Genomic DNA, 22,103 nt, shown 5'->3' on the forward strand with positions numbered 1-22,103 from the left:
CAGGCCTGTGCCGTGGGGGCACTCTTTCCCTTCCGCCTCTGCCACAGTCTCCACCATGGCGGAGGCGGAAGAGAGTCCCTCCACTGCGCATGCGTGGGAAACTGTCAGCGGCCGCTGACGCTCCCACGCATGCGGCGCCCGGAGATGTCATTTCCGCGCCAGCTGGTGGGGCAACAAAGGCCGTTTCCGCCAGCTGGCGGGGCGGAAATTCCTCCGGCGTCAGCCTAGCCCCTCAATGTTGGGGCTCGGCCCCCAAAGATGCGGAGCATTCCGCACCTTTGGGGCGGCACGATGCCCGTCTAATTGGCGCCGTTTTGGGCACCAGTCGGCGGACATCGCGCCGTTTCGGGAGAATTTCGCCCTCTGTTTTTGTCATAAATGTAATGGCTGAAGATGCAACTCTTGAACATGTGTCATAATCGCCATTGAAACAGATACTTTAAGAAGAGGTTAATACTTCCAGTTACCAGCTGAAGGAAAGACATGGCAAAATTTCATGGCTAAAACTTTTACTGTAAAAATTATTTAAAGCACTATTGACTAAACACTACTTCATTTTTTTGTAGGCAACTTATACTTCAAAGTATAGAGAGGAACAGTCCCCTTTTCTAGTTATCACCTCTCATACTTACCCCGGAATTACTTCCTTTTAGCAATAAGTTCACATTTGCTCCCAGTTTCCAAAAGGTTTCCCTATCTCCACATCACCAATTAATAACTTCAAGTGACCATCTATAGGTGCTTTCCTCAGTTTTCAGAGAGTTCCTTAAGTCCATCGCCAGCAGGAAAGCCTGTTCCGATGATTTTTCTCCCTTAGCCATGCTATGACCAATTTTCTGGAATCCTTAAAGGATTGCAGATTGTGTCTTTTTTGACTAGAGACCATCCTTCCACATCCAACTGTGGTAGCTCACAAAGTGATGTAGCCATTTATCTCTGCTGATTACACAAACGCTTTGTCTGTCTTTGATATTCATTGATTTGTAGGGAAGCCTGCAACCTGATCTCAAAAATGGCTTCTGCTCTCTTCCCCATGGCAACTTGAAACATATTAGCCTTGCCTCTAGGTAAAAATTCCAATTAGCTATCTTTGATCACAAATCCTTTTCCCCTTGGAAGTAAAGTTTACAGCACAACTGTTTACAACCCTATATCTTCTATGCCTTTCTGGAACTTTGGGGAAACTCATAGTCTACTCACGTTAAACTCAGAGACTGCTGTCATTGTCTCCAAGCGTAAATAATACACCTTCTTCGCAGTAAAGTAACCCAAGCCTCCCTTTGATCTCTGACAATCAAACCACCCAAGCTTACAGTCAGGTAAATTGCAGAACCAGTCACATGACACTGTGCATTTACCCTAAATTTAAAGCCACACATCCAAAATACAATATAAAGTTCATAATTGTATGCGTAAGATGTGCAAAGTTAGAAAGATCAATGTCACATGTAAGAGTGAAGAATGACAGCTTAGTTACACAGAAAACCTGCCAGAGCAGAACTATAGATTGTATTTGTACGGTCTAATTAAATTTAGATAATTACCTGAAGCAAGTCCCTTCCTCCAGTAAATCTGAAAATACCTTCATGTTTCTTTTTCCAGCCAAATCTTAGTATCAGGTTTGATGGGAGGGTGTAAAAGGTAATCGTAGTTTCTGAAAGATGTTTGCTTTTGAATCATCACAGGAACATTTAGTTCATTTTTTGTTAATGAATTTAGAGTATCCAATTTTTGTTTTTCCAATTAAGGAGCAATTTTAGAGTCCAATTCACCTACCCTGTACGTCTTTGGGTTGTGGGGTGAGACCCACGCAGACAAGGGAAGAATGTGCAAACTCCACACTGACTGACCTGGGGCCGGGATCGAACCAGGTCCTCAGAATTAGTCCATTATTACCTGTTTCGTTTTCACTCTGATATTTCTCGAATAGTACTCATGAAAGGCCACTGTGAGCACTTGCTTACTACAAACATTCTGAGTACAATGTCAGCTAATGTAGAGCTCAAACAGAAAGTCTCATTGTTGTATTTAACCTATTGCACATGACACTTAATCCCTCTAGACTTCAGAAAGCCTCATTGATGGATTTAGTTCAGTCAATCTAGTGTGACCATTATTGGAAAGAAATACTTTCAAACCAGCCTGCATATTTTCCCAACCCTCAGCCAACATCATTTTTAATATATATTATCCGTTATTATCATAATGCCTGTGGGAGCTTGCTTTGTCCAAATTGCCTCCCATATTTTCTTTATTTCAGTAGTAACTATGGGCAGAATTTTATGGGCCCCAGCTGGTGGGTCAAAGATCAGGGCGAGCCCGTAAAGTTCCCCAGGTGACCTTCCTGTTTGCTTCCGAGCTGTCGGTGGGGATGGAGAGAGAGGGGGGGAAGACTTTATGAAGAACTACGGCAGACGAGGACAGCCCCTTTCCCTCATGCTAACTGAGGCCCCATTGGCAACTTGAGGGCCACCTCCTGCTGGCAGAATGAGTTCAGGGAAGGGGAATGCTTAGCATGTAATCCTGCCCGAGCCAGACCACGGGAGGATGAACCCGGCGCTATTGGTGGATGAAATGTTTTGCAGGAAGATGACCTCAGTAATTAAGGAGTACATGGAGTTTAATCAGAATGGGAGGTCTCACCCTCCACATTTTGGGAGGTGTTAAAGGTGGTTTTGCGGGGGCAATGATTGCGTACAAGGTCCATAGGGATAAGTCAAAGAGGGTGCAGAGGCAGCAATTGGTGGGTGCTATTTTGGAGTTGGATAGGCGGTACTCTAGGCCCCAACTGGAAAATCGTGGAGCCGAAGAAGTTACAGGGGGAATTTGATTTCCTGATGACAGGGGAGGCAGTGGGCCAGCTTTGGAGACAGGGGGGTAGTCCTGTGTGAGTATGGGGAGAAGGCCAACTGCCTTTTGCGCATCAACTGAAGGGAGAAGCTGCTGCACAGGAGATAGTTCAAGTGACAGAGGAGGGAGGTACGTTGGTGATGACGTAGGAGCGTATGAATAAGACCTTTGAGTCCTTCTATAGGGGATGTACAGGTCAGAACCTCAGGGGGGGAGGGGGCTGAGATGGGGCGGTTTCTTGATGGGCTGGTGTTCCCGGAGGTTGAGAGGGAGAAGGGACTGGGATTGGAGGCCCTGTCAGGGTTACAAGAGGTGATGGAGGCAATTGGGTTAATGCAGTCAGGGAAGGCGCCTGGACCTGTTGGTTCCCGGTTGACTTTTATGAACGGTTTGCGGCGGAATTTGCCCCACATCTCCTGGAGAAGTTTTCCCACTCTTTGGCGCAGGGGGGGACCTGCTGGCCACGTTGGCACAGGTGACAATTTTGTTAGTCCCAAGAAGGATGAGTTCCCAGTGGAATGTGGGTCATAGAGGCCCATCTCCCTGTTGAAGACAGATGTGAAGGGGCTGGCTACGGTATTGGTGAGGCAGTCAGAGGGGTGCGTGCTGGAGGTGGTGTCGAAGGATCAGACAGGTTTTGTTAGGGGAGGCATCTTTCAAGTAATGTCAAACGTTTATTGAATATGGTTATGGCCCCGTCAAAGGGCAGGGTGCCGGAGGTTGTTGTATTTATGGATGCAGAGAAAGCATTGGATAAGGTTGAGTGGAGGCATTTGTTTGTAGTTCTGGGGAGGTTCGGGTTTGGGCCCACGGCTCCCACGGCTAGCGTTATGATGAGTTTGATCAGCTCTGGAGATTTCCGGCTACTCAGGAGTACGGGGCAGGGGTGCCCGTTATCCCCACTTCTGTTTACATCGGCTATTGAGCCCTTGGCTATTACGCTCCGGTCATTGGGGGTTGGGCAGGTATTGTAAGGGGAGGCATGGAACATAAAGTCTCTCTGTACGCAGATGACTTGTTGCTGTATATTTCGAACTCGTTGGATTGTATAGATAGAATTATGGGTATATTGAAGGAGTTTGGCAATTTTTCGGGCTACAAATTGAATATGACCAAAAGTGAAGTGTTTCCGATGAGTGCCCTACCATTTAATCTAGTTCGGAGTAGGTTCAGGTGGCTAATACTGGGCCATGATGTATAAATGGAATCTGTCTAGCTTAGTGGAGGGAGTGAAAGGGGCTGGGATGCCCTCCTACTTTCATTTAGCTGGAAGGGTGCAGACAGTCAAGATGAATGTCCTGCCATGATTTATTTTTGTGTTTCAGTCCCTCACGATATTCCTGCCAACGGCGTTTTTTAGTAGGGTGGACAGGTTAAGTTGGCATTCATATGGGCTGGCAAGGCACCGCAGATTCGGTGGGAGTTTGTACAAAGGAAGCGGCGGGTGGGATAGCTTGCACTCCCGAACGTGCTGTATTATTATTGGATGGCGAATGCGGAGAAGGTCCGGCAATAGCAGGAGAAGGAAGGGGCGGAGGGGTTGCAGGTGGAGGAGGCATCGTGTTGCTCTAGTTGCGGCCCCATTTCCGTTTGCCCCGGTGAAATATACGGTTAGTCCAGTGGCGGCTTCGTCCTTAAAGATCTCGAACCAGCTGAGGGCATCATTTTGGCGTGGGGGGTATGTCTGTGTTGGCTCCTATTTGTGGGAATCACCATTTGTCCCGGCAGGAATGGATGTGACAAATAGGCGGTGGCACAGGGAAAGGGTGGGATGGGTGAGGGGCTTGTTTGTGGATGGAAGGTTTGCAAGCTTGGGAGAGTTGCTGGAGAAATATGAATTGCCGGGGAATTCAGATATCTACAGTTTATGGGATATACAGTTTATGGGATTTTGTGCGGAAGGTGGTGTCCTCGTTCCCTCGGTTGCCAGAGCGCACTCTGATGGACAAGTTGTTATTGCCAGATGAGTTGGGGGAACAAGAGGATTGCAGACATTTAGGGATAGCTGTTGGACACAGTGGAAAGCCCAATCGTGGAGGTAAAGTGGAAGTGGGACGAGGTGCTGGGCATGGAGTTGGGATCGGGGGTGTGGAGTGAGATTATGCACTGGGTCAATGCTACATCATCCTGTGCCAGGGTGAGCTTGGTACAGTTCAAGGTGGTGCATAGGGCTCACAAGACGCGGATGAGTGGGTTTCTTGCAGAGGTAGAGGATCAGTGAGAGAGATGCGGAGGGGGGCCAGCAAACCATGTCCACATGTTTTGGTCATGACTGCAATTGGTGGGCTACCGGGGCCTGATATTTGAAATTCTATCGCAAATTGTGGGGTTGGAGATGTCGCCGGATCCTCAGATGGCGATCATTGGGGTGTTGGAATAGATGGAGCTTTTGGAGGGGAAGGGCGTTGACATTGTGGTTTTTGCCACGCTGATTGTCCGGCGGTGAATTCTACTGGAGTGGAGGTCGGTGGTGCCACCGAGGGTGTCGACGTTTTTGAGGGATGTTGCAGAATTCCTTAAACTGGAGAAGATTAAATTTGCCCTTTAGGGCTTTTGGGGGGGGGGGGGGGGGGGGGCGAGATGGAGGCTGTTTGAGGACCTGTTGTTTGGCTGTGAGGGCGGGGGGCATGCCAGTTATGGGGAGAAAATGTCTAATTGTTATGTTTTTAGAATTATAGAATCACTACAGTGCAAAAGGAGGCCTTTCGGCCCATCAAGTCTATACCAACCTGCTGAAAGAGCACCCTACCTAGGCCTTCGCCCCCACCCTATCCCCGTAACCCAGTGATCCCACCTAACCTTTTGGACACTAAGGGGCAATTTAGCATGGCCAATCCACGTAACCTGCGTATCTTTGAACTGTGGGAGGAAACCGGAGTACCCGGAGGAAACCCACACAGACACGGGGAGAACATACAAACTCCACACAGTCACACAATGTCGGAATTGAACCCGGTTCCCTGGTGCTGGGAGCGAACAGTGCTAACAACTGTGCAACCATGCCATGCCCGTTTGACTGATTATGTGTTTATGTATGCCTTGATTTGAATAAAAATATGTATTTAATCGAGCCTTGGGTAAGAGAGGTGAGGTGGGTGCGAGTGCGGCATGGGATGCCGCCTCCATTATTTGCTCCTTTCCAGTTTGGGCACACTCCCAAGTTCTGGCCCTCTCCCCAGGTGCTCCCTCCCCATCTGGCCTTGCCATTATGATCCCCTGCCAAAAGTACATCTACCACCCTGCCCTGTGCCCATCCTCCCATCCCTGCCCTGCCATGAGATCCCAGATTCGCCTGGTCCTGTGGGTTCCAGCACTTGGACTGGAGGGGCTGCTTGCAGTCCCAGCAGTGGCCACCACTCCGTGTGGTGCTGTCGGCCAATCAGATGGCCAGCAGTTTTCTGAGACTCCACTTCATTGTGAGTGAGGGGAAGGAGTCATGCCTCCAGCCAATTAATTAAATGGCACGCGGGGTTGCCGTGATTGGCAGAGAAGTGTCCCCCGCTGACTTTTGGCAGAGTGAGAAACCCTACCATCTGAAAAATCCTGCCCTACATTTTAGAAGTAGTTAGTTGGCTGTAAAGTTCATTGAGACATCCTGGGTGGGATTCTCCATTCCCGCGTTGAAGTGGCCGCGCCGGTGTGAACGCCGTCAAGGTTCACGGCGGCGCGAAACGGCCCCGATCCCGACCGATTCAGGCCCTGACAATGGGCATGGATCGGGCCGCGTCATCTACACACGCCAGGCCTTGTCGCCCGCGTAAAGGCACGCCGTATAGATGACGCGGCCGGCGCCGCATAACTGACATCACCGCGCATGCGCGGGTTGGCCGGCACCAACCCGCGCATGCGTGGTTGCCATCCTCTCTAAGTCCGCCCCGCAAGAAGATGGCGGATGGGTCTTGCGGGGCCGCGGAAGGAAGGAGGTCCTCCTTCAGAGAGGACAGCCCGACGATCGGTGGGCACCGATCGCGGGCCACCCCACATTTGAGGTACCCCCCAGTGCAGGATTCCCCCCTCGCCCCCCCGCAGGCCGCCCCCCCCAGCGTTCACGCACCGTTCACGACAGCAGCGACCAGGTGTGGACGGCGCCATGGGGGAACCCCCCGTTTTGGCCTGGCCGCTCGGCCCATCCGGGCCTGAGAATAGCGGGGGTGCCGGAGAATCGCCATTTTCGGTGTCTCCGGCGATTCTCCGGCCCGCGGAACTCGACCAGGCCGTTCCCGCCGCTTGGGAGAATGGCGGGAGGGCGTCGGACCGGCGTCCCGGGAAATTTTGGCGGGCCAGGCGATTCTCCCAACCGGCGCAGGAGTGGAGAATCTCGCCCCCTGAGTCCATGAAAGGAGTGATATATAAAAAAACACAAATTCTCTCCCTTTCCATAATTCTGCTGTTCAAATGTGTGACAATTTGCCAGTTTGATCAGCTACGCAGTCAAATAAAAATACAGCTTTTTAAATGCATTTCCCCTCCAATCCTTTGCTGAGTAGTAACTAGGAATTCAGCGGGACTATTGGTTGAGTCTAAAGATAAGTAACCATGATGAGTAGAGTGTCGGCTTTGTTTCCACAGATACAAATAATAACGCTTCAGAAGGCGAAATGGAGAGATTAATCTTACTGACTCTTGTTTACGCATACACAAACACACAATTTTTGCTGTTTTGCCTTCTGCATATTCTCTCTCAGAGGATGAGATAACTGACCCTGTACCCTGCCTGCCTTTCACACAACTCCAGATAAAGTTCTGCATTTCTGCTTGGTAGGATGGGAGCCCCTCACTAACCAACCACTGCTTTTATTTTGCTTCACTCTCAGATGATGCACTCTATCATCCCCTGGGATCCCATGAAACGTGGCCCTGAAAATGAATAATCCAAGATGAGGTTCATGTCTGGGCCTGCATGATTGGCCTGGGCCAGGATCTCCAATGTACTGGAAGAGTTCAGATTTCTCAGAGTTACAGGGCTAGAGGAAGTTATAGAGATAGAGAGGGATAAGTCTATGGAATGGTTTGAAAACGAGGATGTGAATTTTAAAATCGAGATATTGCTGAACGGCGGGGGGGCAATAGAGATCAGTGAACACAGGGGTAATGGATGAATGGGAATCTGTGCTGGAGGCATCTGTCTGCAGTATTCGTATGACAAGTGCATTTGCACCTGAAAATTCATGGGCAAGTTTTCTTGGTGAGATTTCCTCGTACAATTTGGCTTTGCAACATTTTTTCTTTTCCTCTTGACAGTTTGTCAGTCGGTCCGATAACAAGTACAAGAGAATGAACAGCAGTGAGCGAGTACGGATTGTCACCGGCTCCCCATCTGGCCCAGCAAAAGCCTCTTTCGAAACTCTGAAACTCTCAGCTGACAAGCAGGATGGTACTAAAATTACTTGCATTTATGTAGCGCCTTTCGTGACCTTAGGATATTTCAAAGCGCTTTCCTACCAATGAAGTACTTATTGAATTGCAGTCACCTTTGTCATGTAGGAAACATGGCTGTTGCTCTGCTGGCAGCAATCGACCAGATCAACTGTTTTAGTGATGTGTAACTGTTTTAGTGATGTGTAACTGTTAGTCAGGTCCTGACCTTTGTTAGCCCTTCTCACAGAAACCTGCAAGACTCTTGTACAAAAACTAAGGGCGCGATCTACCTGAATGGGAACTGAGTCCCATAGCGCACACGCGATTCGCCGGGTGTTGCTTGGCGTTCGGAGTGCCGAGAAACTCCACGCTATCGAACAACCGTTCAGGTAGATCAGGGGCCGGGTAACGTGCGGCCGAGGCTACACTTAATCCCGTTTTCTGCAGGGAGAGATCAGGACGCCATTTTTAAATGACATCCAATCTCTCGCCCCCCCCGATGCGACCCCCGAACCTCCCCTAAGCCCCAACGCACCGAAAAGGGGGTCCTTTCCCCCCTCTGCATGCACGCAGAGTACCCCTGGCCCCGATCCCTTGCGCGCGAAAAATGCCAGTTTGGCATCTTGGCAATGCCAGCCTGGTAGTGCCCCTACTAGCTGGCAGTGCCATCTTGGCAGTACCAGGTAGCCCTGCCAGGGTGCCACCCTGCCCAGAGGTCAAGAACCTGGGGGCTTCTGTTCCCTTGGGAGATCCCCATGAGTGCCGTTCCTCCCAGTCACCATTTCTTGAGACCAGCATTGAACGGCACTCGCGCAGGACCTTCCAAAACATGTGGGTTGGATCCTACACATTGGTTAGATCGCGCTAACTCATATTAGAGTGAGACTAGCTGTCTCACTCTAGTATGCAGATTTGCCAGAAAGTGATCCTGTCCTCAATGTGCGGGATTCACATTGCGATGTCTCGCGAGATCGTGTTTGATCTCGCAAGGTGTGGCGAGCTGGGTCAATCCCAGAAGTCGGATCTCCCGGTGTCTACGGGCCCGGCTGCTTTTCAGGCGCAATGCTGCCAGTAGATCTCGCTCTAAGATTAATTTGTCTTCCACATTTTAATTTTGTTGTTGTTGTTGTTGAAGACGTAGATACAGAAAGCGACATCAAGAGGAGTTTCAGCCTGATCCCTTACAGCCTGGTCCATCCATACCATATCCAGCAGAAGCGCCCTGTATTGTTTTCACCCACCACACTGGCCAAACTGCTTGTACAAAAGTTGCTCAATTCTGGAGAAGCCATGGAGTTTGACATCTGCAAATCAGGTGAGGCTATGTCATGTCTTGGCCACAAATGTTTTGGACAAACTGTGAAACATGCTCACTAGGTGACAACACTAACACTTTTACCTCGAAGCGTGTAAACAAAGTGAAACTGTTCAATTGGCACATTGTGAGCCGATGACACATTTTTAAGGTCATTTGCGAAACGTGTGGAGGGGCGATGAGGAGAAAGCATTTCTAAACAGCGAGTTATTATACTTTGGAATGTACTGCCTGAAAGGGTGGCGGAAGATTCAATACTAACTTTGAAAAGGGAATTCGACGTAGCCTCAAAAAATTTCCTTTTCATGTGTATGAAAAAAGATTCTGGATGAATGGGACTAATTATTTTTGGGTTTTTGAAAGGATTATTTGAAAGGAAAGGATTTTTGAAAGAAACAACACAGATACAACAGGCGGAATGGCTTCTGTGGTGTATGATTTAAATACATCCTTGGTGGTCTGCTAGTTCTAAGGTTCTTACCTGAAAAGAGTTTGTGCAATCTCAGCGTAGATCCTGGTGCACAACTTGAGGTCCCCATAAAACTTGCAGTAGGGGCAAAGGTAGGAGCACTTGAGACACACAGGAACAGTAAAGCTGGTTATAGCTATGATTTTCTTTACTTCTGTTGATCAATGCAATGGAAAGTATAAAATTAATGTTTTTACTGATGGGAGAGTGAAACTGTGAATGAGCTGAGTCATTTATTGTCAGTGTAATGATGGAAAACTACAGTCAGTGCGATCCCATAGGAAGAGACAATATTCATTCATGCAATGTGGGCAGCGCTGGCTGGGCCAGTATTTATTGCCCATCCCTGAGGGCATTAAGAGTCAACCACATTGCTGTGGATCAGGAGTCACATGTAGACCAGACCAGTCAAGGAAGACAGATTTCCTTCCCTAAAGGGCAAGTGAGTTTTTACGACAATCGTCAATGGTTTCATGGTCATCATTAGACTTTTAATTCCAGATTTTTATTGAATTCAAATGTTACCATCTGCCATGGTGGGATTTAAACCCTGATCCCCTGAGCATTATTACCCTCAGTCTCTGGATTACTCATCCAGCAACAGTACTACTACACTACACCTCCCCTTGGCTAATGTGGAGGTCTGTCATATTTTAATTGTAAAGATTCAGACTTTCAACTATGAGTGAGTGACATATTCACAATCATGTTTTCAATATATTATTAATGGAGTTATTTTTCATCGGGATGATGAGAATCTATTTTGACATACGATGATGATAAATTCTTGTTCTTGTCTGGTCCTTTGAGGCAGTCAGGATTCCCGCACTGCTCAATCGAAATACAACTTGCATGATGTTTAGTTGTGGTAAGAGTGTTTATATTCTCTTGAGTTTCTGCCTTGAGGCTGCTCTACGCAGGAGCACCCCTACTCTCCCCGTTCACTGCCTGCAGGCTTCATTTTTGCACACCTAAAGACTGAAGCCTCTTGATTTGGTTCACTGCCTGGAGGCCTTTTGGCACATCTGGAGGCGTTCGTCTCACACGTGTTATCAGATGCACTGGTTTCAGTCCATTGGAAGGATGCAACATGCGAGTTCCTTAACTTTCCTTTATAGGTCCTCAGCCATGGCACCACCACCATGTCGGCTTCTGCAATTGAGGACAGAATACCCTGGATTCCCATTCTGTAGCTGTAACTACACTGCCTTTGATCATTTTGTACTTCCACATAGCCCAATTGATCTTGCAGGGTTCCCCTTCCCTTCTCATCCAGCTTCAGAAATCATTCACTCTGACACTCAAAACAAAAACTAGCGAGCTGCGCACAGTAGGGGTTTGGATATCATCTCCTTCCTCTCCCGCTGCTGTGGCTACCAGTCTGCCTGAATCCGCCACTTCCTTTAGCAAAACAAAATACTGCAGCTGCTGGACACCTGCCATTAAAAACAAACACAGAAAATGCTCAGCAGACCTGGAGGCAAACGTGATGCGAGAAGCAGAATTAACATTTCAGGTCAATGCCTTTTCACCTGAACTGGGAAAAGTTACGGAACAGGGAAAAGCAGTAGGAGTGCAGAATAAGAATAAAGGAGGAGCTCTGGGGTAGGCAGGATTGATCGAACGACAAAAGGGATGAGGGGTACAAGGCAAAAGCAGGGGCGGGGGAGGGGTGGCAAAGGATATGTCCAAAGGAGGCGTAAATGATAACCGCAGGACCATTACCATAACCCACTGTCTTGAGAAAATGGGAGCAGTGGTCATGACCTGTAGTTGTTAAACTCAATGTTGAACCTGGAAGGCTGTAAAGTGGCTAATCCATGTATGAGCTATTGTCCCTCAAGTTTCTGCTGAGTTTCATTGGAACAGTGTAAGAGGCCCAGGGAGAGTGGTATGAAGATGCTTGTAAATCTTTTATCTCTGAATTTCCATGGAATTCTCCACGTATCCGGTATTAATTTTGAAGGGAGATCAACAGAATCCCTGGAGAAATTGGATACAAGGCTATTTTAAGCCTCATTATGAGTGATTTGAATTGAATAACAATGGAATCATGTAACAGCAGATGACATGAAGAGGTGCTGATTTCATTCTTGACAACTAGTTTGTTGCAGTTTTTGCTGTAGTGGCAGAGTTGTTTATTCACTATTTCTTTGACAGGACAAAGACATCGTTGACATCTACTGACTGATTATTTGGGTTAGTTGATGAACTGCCTGAAACTTTGAAATAGAAAATGATTGCTTTCAGTTTTAAGTGGCTGCATGAAAGTTAGTCATTGAATTCATGGCATATTCTGTTTCATGGTTAGCCTCTAAGCTTTACCTTCCGACAAATGCCGAAAATTCTACGACTTTGTTGTTACTTCAGAATTGGGCCCTGATAAAGAAATGTGAGGTGACATCACAGTCAATTAATTTTTTAAAACAAAATATAAACTGACCTAAAACAAATTTTCATCCATTTTAATCTAACTAGGTTCAGATCAGCCAACAGTGAAGTTTTGAGCGGCATTTTTCCAAATATAAGCAGAGTGGGGCAGAATATAGGGGCTGGTTTAGCACAGGGCTAAATAGCTGGCCATGGCAGACCAACAGTGGGGGTTCAATTCCTGTACCAGCCTCCCCGAACAGGCGCCGGAATGTGGCGACTAGTGGCTTTTCACAGTAACTTCATTTGAAACCTACTTGTGACAATGAGCGATTTTCATTTCATAGTGGTGATGTAGTGGTGGGGCCTTGATGAAAATGCCATCAGGTCCAAAGGCGGCTTTCCCCATCGTATCGTTCGGCTCACAGACAAACAAAAATGAAGGGGTAGGTCCCATGATGTCACGCTGGTCAGAGCCCGCCCCGCCAGTAATTTCAGTTTGATAAGAGGCGCCCTAATACAAGAAATTAAAAATAGTAACCCCCCACGAAAGCCTCCCTCAACAAGCCCCCACCCACATGGAACACCCATCCATGTCACACTCCACCCCAGGGAACAACCCCTCATCCCTGGCACTGCTCAGTCAAGACCCCCTCCCCACTGAGTTATGCACTCAACTGAACACCTCTGGAAGTTTCTGCTCAGCAGGTCCACGCCGTGGGTGAACTGTTATGATTCATGTCGGCGTGAGGATATGGACAATCTAAAAGTGGAGGGTGGATTATCAGGCGCAAAGGCCTGATAATATTTAAATGTATAAGATGGAGATGCCAATGTTCAACGTTGTGATTCCCGATATGTGATTGGTGGGAGGGCGGGTACAATCGCTACAGGAAATCATGCCTGCGTAAGCCACATTTTCTCCCCTCTGTATGTTCCCGACAATGTTTTTTGATGTACCTGGTGACCTTCCAAATGAGCCTTTGGGTCTCCTGTGGCATTTCCTGCTCCCACCGCCGATCACGCCCGACCCCACCCCCCACCCAAAACAGGTGGGGAAAATCCTCCCATTGCCTTCCTGCAGGTTTGAAAAATGTAAAAGAACAAATAAAGGCTGGGTTTGATTCCGGCACTGGGTGACTGTGTGGAGTTTGCATGTTGTCCATGTGTCTGCTTGGGTTTTCTCCGGGTGCTCCGCTTTCCTCCTACAGTCCAATGATGTGCCCCTGCTCTCCAAACGTGCACAGCTTGGGTTAATTGGCCTTTAGGCGGGGAAGTGGGCCTAGGTAGAGTCCTCTTTTGATGCAGATAGAGTCATAGATGTTTACAGCATGGAAACAGGCCCTTTGGCCCAGCTTGTCCATGCCACCCAGTTTCTATCACTAAACTAGTCCCACTTGCCCGCATTTGGCCAATATCCCTCTATACCCACCCTGCCCATGTAACTGTCTAACTGTTTTTTAAAGGAAAAAATTGTACCCACCTCTACCACTGTCTCTGGTAAGTTCCAGATGCTCACCACATGTGTGAAGAAATTTCCCCTCTGGTCTCTTTTGTATCTCTCCCTTCTCCCCTTAAATCTATGCCTTCTAGTTCTAGATTCCTCTACCTTTGGTAAAAGATGTTGACTACCTTATCTATGCCCCTCATTATTTTATAAACCTCTATAAGATCACTCCTAAGCCTCCTATGCTACAGGGAAAAAAGTCCCAGCCTATCCAGCCTTTCCTTACTGCTCAGACCTTTAAGTCCTGGTAAATCTCTTCTGTACTCTTTCTAGTTTAACAATATCCTTCCTATAATAGGGTGACCAGAACTGAACATAGTATTCCATGTGTGGTCTGACTAATGTCTTGTACAACTTCAACAAGATGTCCCAACTCCTGTATTCAATATTCTGACCAATAAAACCTAGCATGCTGAATGCCTCCTTCACCACCCTGTCCACCTGCAACTCCACCTGTACCCCTAACTCTCCCCAACTCCCTACCATTAATTGAGTAGGTTCTGCCCTGATTTGATCTACCGAAATGCATCACCACACATTTATCCAAATTAAACTCCATCTGCCATTCATCGGCCACATTTGGCCAATTGGTCAAGATCCTGTTGCAATCTTATATAAACTTCTTCACTATCCACTATGCCACCAATCTTGGTGTCATCTGCAAATGTACTAACCATGCCTCCTCCATTCTCATCCAAATCATTAATATATATAACAAATAACAGTGGACTCAGCACCGATCCCTGAGGCACACCGCTGGTCACAGTATTCCAGTTTGAAAAACAACCCTCCACAACCACCCTTTGGTTTCGGTCGCCAAACCAATTTTGTATCCAATTGGCTACCTCACTCTAGATTCCGTGAGATTTAACCTTTTGCAACAACCTGCCATGCAGGACTTTGACAAAGGCCTTGCTAAAGTGCATGTTGACAATGTCGCCTGCATTGCCTTCTTGGTTAGCCCTTCAAAAAACTCAATCAAATTGGTGAGACATGACTTTCCCGTTACAAAGCCATGCTGACTTTCTCTAATTAGCCCTTGCCTGTCTAAATGCCTGTCCCTGTCCCTCAGAATACCTCCTAACAATTTACCCACTACAGAAGTAAGACGAACTGGTCTGTAGTTCCCAGGCATATCCCTACAGCCCTTCTTAAACAAGGGCATTTACTACCCTCCAATCTTCAGGCACCTCTCCTATCGCTGTCAATGATTTAAATATCTCAGCTAGGAGGTTGGCAAATTCCTCCCTAGCCTCCTACAACGTCCTGGGATACATTTCATCAGGTCCCGGGGATTAATCTATCTTGATGTGCTTTAATAACTCCAGCACCTCCTTCTCTGTAATATGTACACTCCTCAAGACATCACTTTTTAGTTCCCCAATTTCCCTAACATTCACGCCTTTCCCAACAGTAAATATTGACGAGAAATGCTCATTTTGGACTTCTCCCATCCCTTGTGGATCTGCACATGGATGACCTTGTTTATCCTTAAGAGGCCCTGCCCTTTCCCTAGTCACCCTTTTACCCTTTATGTATCTGTAAAAACTCTTTGGATTTTCCTTTCCCTTATCTGCCAAGACAATCTCATGTCCCCTTTTTGCCCTCCTGATGTCTCTCTTAACTCTACTCCGACAAGTGCTATAGTCTTTCAAGAGATCTATTTGATCCCAGCTGCCGATGCATGTCATATGCCTCCTTCTTCCTTTTGACCATGGCCTCAATATCCCGAGTCATCCAGAGTTCCCTCCTTCTACGAGCCTTACCCTTCACTCTAACAAAGAACAAAGAAATGTACAGCACAGGAACAGGCCCTTCGGCCCTCCAAGCCCGTGCCGACCATGCTGCCTGACTAAACTACAATCTCCTACACTTCCTGGGTCCGTATCCCTCTATTCCCATCCTATTCATGTATTTGTCAAGATGCCCCTTAAATGTCACTATCGTCCCTGCTTCCACCACCTCCTCCGGTAGCGTGTTCCAGGCACCCACTACCCTCTGCGTAAAAAACTTGCCTCGTACATCTACTCTAAACCTTGCCCCTCTCACCTTAAACCTATGCCCCCTAGTAATTGACCCCTCTACCCTGGGGAAAAGCCGCTGACTATCCACTCTGTCTATGCCCCTCATAATTTTGTATACCTCCATCAGGTCTCCCCTCAACCTCCTTCGTTCCAGTGAGAACAAACCGAGTTTATTCAACCGCTCCTCATAGCTAATGCCCTCCATACCAGGCAACATTCTGGTAAATCTCTTCTGCACCCTCTCTAAAGCCTCCACATCCTTCTGGTAGTGTGGCGACCAGAATTGAACACTATACTCCAAGTGTGGCCTAACTAAGGTTCTATATAGCTGCAACATGACTTGCCAATTCTTATACTCAATGCCCTGGCCAATGAAGGCAAGCATGCCATATGCCTTCTTGACTACCTTCTCCACCTGTGTTGCCCCTTTCAATGACCTGTGGACCTGTACTCCTAGATCTCTTTGACTTTCAATACTCTTGAGGGTTCTACCATTCACTGTATATTCCCTACCTGCATTAGACCTTCCAAAATGCATTACTAAGGAGGAATGTGCTCACCTTGAACCCTAGTTAACACCTATTTGAAAGATTCCCATTTACCAGCTGTCCCCTTGCCTGCAAATAGGCACCCCCAATTAACTTTTGAAAGTTCCCGCCTAATACCGAAATTGGCCTTGCCCCAATTTAAAATGTTAACTTTTGGGCCAGAACTATCATTCTCCACCGCTATCTTAAAACTAATGGAATTATGGTCTCTGGTCCTAAAGTGATACCTCATTAATACTTCCGTCACCTGCCCTTCCTTATTCCCCAAGAGGAGGTCAAGTTTCGCCCCCTCCCTGGTCAGGCCATCCACGTATTGAATGAGGAATTCTTCCTGAATACTCTCGACAAATTTCTCTCCATCCAAACCCCTAATGCTATGGCTCTCCCAGTTAATGTTGGGAAAGTTAAAGTCCCCAACTATTACCACCCTATTTTTCCGGCAGCTATCTGTAATCTCTTTACATATTTGCTCCTCAATATCCCGCTGACTATTTGGGGGCCTATAGTTCAGCCCTATCAAAGTGATCTCACCCTTCTTATTTTTCAGTTCTTCCCATATAGGGGCTGTTTAGCACAGGGCTAAATCGCTGGTTTTGAAAGCAGAACAAGGCAGGCCAGCAGCAATTCCCGTACCAGCCTCCCCGAACAGGCTCCGGAATGTGGCGACTAGGGGCTTTTCATAGTAACTTCATTTGAAGCCTACTTGTGACAATAAGCGATTTTCATTTTTCATTCATTATAGACGCAGTGGGCGAACCCTCGGATATATCCTCTCTCTGTACTGCCGTGATGCTGTCCCTAATCAAAAACGCCAACTCCTCCTCCTCCCTTACCTCCTGTTCTATCTTTCCTATATCAATGGGTCAAAAGGCCTCCTCCGCACTTTAGGGATTCTATGGATTTTAAACGGATGTTTCAGTCAATATGTCACCTTCCAAATTAGAAGAGAAGCTTCACCAATAGTTCGCTTGACGAGTGCACATATTGGCTGAGAAGATAATAAAAACAAAGAAAATCTGGAAATGCTCAGCAGGGTAGGCAGCATCCGTGGAGAGAAACAGAGTTAACGTTTCAGCTCAAGATGACCTTTCATGAGAACTGCTTGGATGTGTCTAGCTGGTCTCAGCAAGACTTGCATTGTGACTATTATTATTGGCACATATTGCTGAGAAGGTAATATGCTGGTGGTCAGAAGTGGGGAAAATCAGTCTAGGTTTCCATCCTTGATCACCAGCAGTAACCATGCCAGGAAGAGCATGTATATGTAGGTAGTTTATGAGGTTGTGATGGTTCTACTTGCTGAAATAGTCTGGTGGTAACCAGGCTCAGCACATGGGTAAGAGCAACTGGTGCCGTTGAAATGATCATCTTCTCCTTATGCAGTCCCATGGGATCGAGGGTGGCTTGTTTCCACTCATGTTCCAAGAGTTCTGAGGTGACTGACAAACCCAGTGCATGATGTGCAGGCTCTGGCACAGGTGGTGCTTGAAGGGTTAGGTAGATGGGTTGTTTGGTGGTTTGTGCACTCCCTCTAACGCCTCAATTTCCCCTCTGTATGTTCCTGACAAAGTCTCTTGATGCACTTGGTGACCTTCTAGATGAGCCTTTTGGGCCGGTCACAAGCCAGGGGTTCCGATGGGTCAGCAGGGATACTTGACCTCTTCAGGGATACTTTGAGGATGTCCCTAAAGAGTTTCCACTGTTTCCCTGGGAGTCTCCTGCTGTGACCAAGTTTCAAGTAGAGCTGCTGCTTCAGAAGTCTGGTGTCAGGCTAAACCGTACTCCAGTATGAGCCATCAACTTCAGAAAACAAAATGGGTGAAGATTGGGGAGGGAGAGAGTTTACAATAAACACCCATGGAATCATTGCTTAAACAAGAATAGTTTGGACTATTTTATTAACTTCAATATTTGCCCTTTAGATATTTTAAACAAAGAAGAATATTTACAGAAACAGAAGTCTGAACCAATTATCTTCTCCAGAGAAAAGCATTTAAACACCTTTGAATGTGTCATGCCTGCTAACATCAAAGCTGTAACTGCCAAGGTAAAACTTTCCCTTCTGCTTTTTTGCAATATATGTGGATAATAAGAAAAAAATGTTTGTTTTGCAAAGGCAAAAGCCCCTGACAGACTGCCAAGAATCATAACTGGAACAAGAACAGCTGGTATTTATATTGTGCTTTTAAGATTATAAATGTTTCAAGGCGTCTTACTTGGACATTATCAAACAAAAGTAGACACAAATCCGCATCAGAATATGTTTGGAGAGAGTATTGCTGAAAAAGACATTTTGTCAAAGCTTTATGTTTTGCACTCATCAGGCCAGATCACAATACCAATGTCAGGGGAAACAACAACGTTATACTATATGATCCGAGAGTGCTGATTGGCAATCGGGTGAGCTGAGTGGAGATAAAATACAATTGTTTTAAATTCTGAGGGGTTTTCGTAAGAGCAGATGGGGAACAACTGTTTCCAGTAGCAGGCAGGTCGATAACCAGAGAACACATTAAGTTAATAGCAAAAAATTAGGGGAACAAAAGGAGAATTATTTTATGGAGGGAGATGTCATGACCCAAAATTCACTTTCTGAAAGGCAATGAAGGCAAACTTAATAGTAACTTTCAAATGAGAATTGAAAAGTACTTGAAATTTGCAGGGCTGTGGGAAAAGGATATTGGTGTGGGATGAAACGAACAGCAGACATGGTGGGACAGTGGTTAGCACTGCTGCTTCACAGCGCTAGGAACCCGGTTCAATTCCGACCTTGGGTGACTGAAAGTGGAGTCTGCATGTTCTCCCATGTGTGCGTGGGTTTCCTCCGGGTGCTCCGGTTTCCTCCCAGTCCAGAGATGCGCAGGTTAGGTGAATTGGCCAAACTAAATTGCTCCTTAATGTCCAAAGATGTGCAGGTTAGATGGGGTTACGGGGATAAGACTGGGGAGTAGGCCTAGGCAGGGAGCTCTTTCAGAGGGTCGGTGCAGACTCGATGGGCCAAATGGCCTCCTTCTGCATTGCAAGAATTCTATGATTCGATACAATTCTATTCTAGATAAGGGGAACAGAATGACTTCTTTGTGTGCTTTACGATTTTGTGATTCGAATTGCAGGAAAGCTATGCAATTGCTGCCTCACCCTTCACCAGCTTTAGAGGAAGAACAACTGACATAACAATAAAAACTGTCCCAAGATCTTACTCAGAGTAGAGAGGCTGAGGACTACAGGAAGAGAATGTTCAGCATGGGCCTGTTGGTGACGAGAAGCTTGGTTGATAATGATAAGTGAAGGAAGAGAGAGAACATGAAACAGGGGACAAATTCAGATGGCAGAGATAAGGAGGTGTGCTAGTTTCTGAATAGCTGCAAGTTTCTGAATAGCTTTTAAATGCAAGGCTGGAACTTTTAACTCCAAAGAATGTAGGGGACAGAAGCCAATGTAGATCAGCAATGCTGGATATGACATAAAACAGGTCTTGATGTGGATACGGGTAAATTCTGGAGAGGATAGAAGACCAACCTGGAGAGGATTGGAGCAGTCAAGTTTGGTGGTCACCGAGGCAGAAGTGAGTGTATGTTCAGTTGTACTGCTGCCTGTGGTCACAATGAAAGCACAATTTGTTTGTGCTTACAATAAATTATTGGCAGCCATTATTATAATCCCCATAGAGACTTAGAACTTTTTAGCAGACCTATAAATTTCCCAGTGATGGATTTGCCAGCCACTGACTGAAAGAATCACACAGCAAGATTCCACATTTCAAAACTTTTACTGAAATAAACAAACTAAAATCAATAGGAAGCCAACATTACTTAATAGGCCAATAATATACTGAACTACAGAAAATGTACTTCCCCCATTAACTAATTGGCACGACCAAAAATGGTTTACACCACTGGCTGCTAGTGGCGGAGACCCGATGCAACGGAGAATTCAGGAACATAGAACATACAGTGCAGAAGGAGGCCATTCGGCCCTGCACCAACCCACTTAAGCCCTCACTTTCACCCTATCTCTGTAACCCAATAACGCCTCCTAACCTTTTTGGTCACTAAGGGCAATTTATCATGGCCAATCCACCTAACCTGCACGTCTTTGAACTGTGGGAGGAAACCGGAGCACCCGGAGGAAACCCACGCAGACACGGGGAGAACGTGCAGACTCCGCACAGACAGTGACCCAGCGGGGAATCGAACCTGGGACCCTGGCACTGTGAAGCAACAGTGCTAACCACTTGTGCTACCGTGCTGCCCTTTAATTCAGCGTCGGGAAAAACCGCCACTGATCCGTTTTCGATTCTCTGGTCCTCCGCTGGTGGCGGCAACATCGAGGTTCGCCCCCTGTGCCAGCAGGAGGAAGCATCAAATTGACCCATTTACATCTCTTTAACGGACTGGGCACCAGAACCTCCACACCCCCCCCCCCCCCCCCCCCCCGTGATTCACATGGGTGTGGATTGGTACAGGTATTTCCCAGCGTGACCCTGGCGCAGTAGACCGAGTGGTGGACCAAGGATGTAAGTTCTCAAGGTAAGTGCCAGCAAAGTCCATCGGATGCCCCCCCCCCTCTTTTTCCATCTCTTTCCCCCCCCCCACACACACACACACAATGCAAATAAGTGGCAGATGAAATTTGATGTGAAGAAGTGTTGGGTGATGCATTTTGGTAGGAGGAAAATGGAGAGACAATATAAAATAAGGGATACAGTGGGACCTGGGTGTATATGTGCATAGATCATTGAAGGTGGCAGGACAGGTGGAGAGAGCACTTAACAAAGCATATAGTATCCTGAGTTTTATTAATAGGGGCAGAGAGTACAAGAGCAAAGAGGTTATGGTGAACTTATACAAGACACTAGTTAAACCTCAGCTGGAATATTGGGCACAGTTCTGGGTGTCATGCTGTAGAAAGGTTGCAAGCGCATTGGAGAGAGTGCAGAAGAGGTTCACAAGAATAGTCCCAGGCATAAGAAACATCAGTTACGAGGATAGATTGGAGAGGTCCGGACTGTTTTCCTTGGAGAGAAGTAGGCTAAGAGGAGATTTGATGGAGATGTTCATAATCATGAGGGGGCTGGACAGAGTCGATGGGAAGAAACTGCTCCCATTCGTAAATGGATTGAGAACACGAGGGCACAAATTTAAAGCGATTTGCAAAAGAAGCAAATGTAAAGTGAGAAATAACATTTCACACAATGAGTGGTGAGGGTCTGGAATGCACTGGTCACATGTGAGGTGGAAGAAGTTTCAATCGACGCAGTCAAGAGATAATTAGAACAGAAACAATGTGCAAGGCTATGGGGAAAATGGAGGAGAATGGCACTAATTCATGATGCTCGGTTGGAGAGGTGGTGCAGACATGATGGGCCAAATGGCCTCATTCTGCGCAGTTACAATTCTTTAATTTTCATTGCTGGACCAGGATAATTCTTCCAGTATTCTTTGAAAGTCCTTTACTCAATTGCCTGAGCTGACTTCAGCAGCAAAGACAACTTCTGGCAATTCCTTGGTCCTTAAATCTCTACAAGTGTTTACTCTTCAAACAGGGAATCCATCCTCACCAGCATTCTGCTTGGTGGAGAACAAAAAACAGTATTTTCCACTGCTTGTCACAGGAGCAGATTTTTCTCTCCCTCTCTGGATTTCTCTCAGTCTGAGATTTG

At 46.8% G+C, this 22,103-nt stretch overlaps 1 protein-coding gene across 3 annotated transcripts in view; it reads left to right on the plus strand.

Moving 5' to 3' along the window:
* card11 (caspase recruitment domain family, member 11) overlaps positions 1-22,103 on the plus strand; it is a 367,235-nt gene that overhangs the window by 308,635 nt on the left and 36,497 nt on the right. For all 3 annotated transcript variants that reach the window (XM_072480962.1, XM_072480964.1, XM_072480963.1), the window contains 3 exons: positions 8,092-8,224; positions 9,344-9,523; positions 18,364-18,488. In XM_072480962.1, coding sequence (XP_072337063.1) covers positions 8,092-8,224; positions 9,344-9,523; positions 18,364-18,488 — 438 coding nt within the window. The remainder of the gene's footprint in view (positions 1-8,091; positions 8,225-9,343; positions 9,524-18,363; positions 18,489-22,103) is intronic.

The sequence above is a fragment of the Scyliorhinus torazame genome, chromosome 17 (assembly GCF_047496885.1).
Source record: "Scyliorhinus torazame isolate Kashiwa2021f chromosome 17, sScyTor2.1, whole genome shotgun sequence".
Lineage (NCBI taxonomy): Eukaryota > Metazoa > Chordata > Chondrichthyes > Carcharhiniformes > Scyliorhinidae > Scyliorhinus > Scyliorhinus torazame.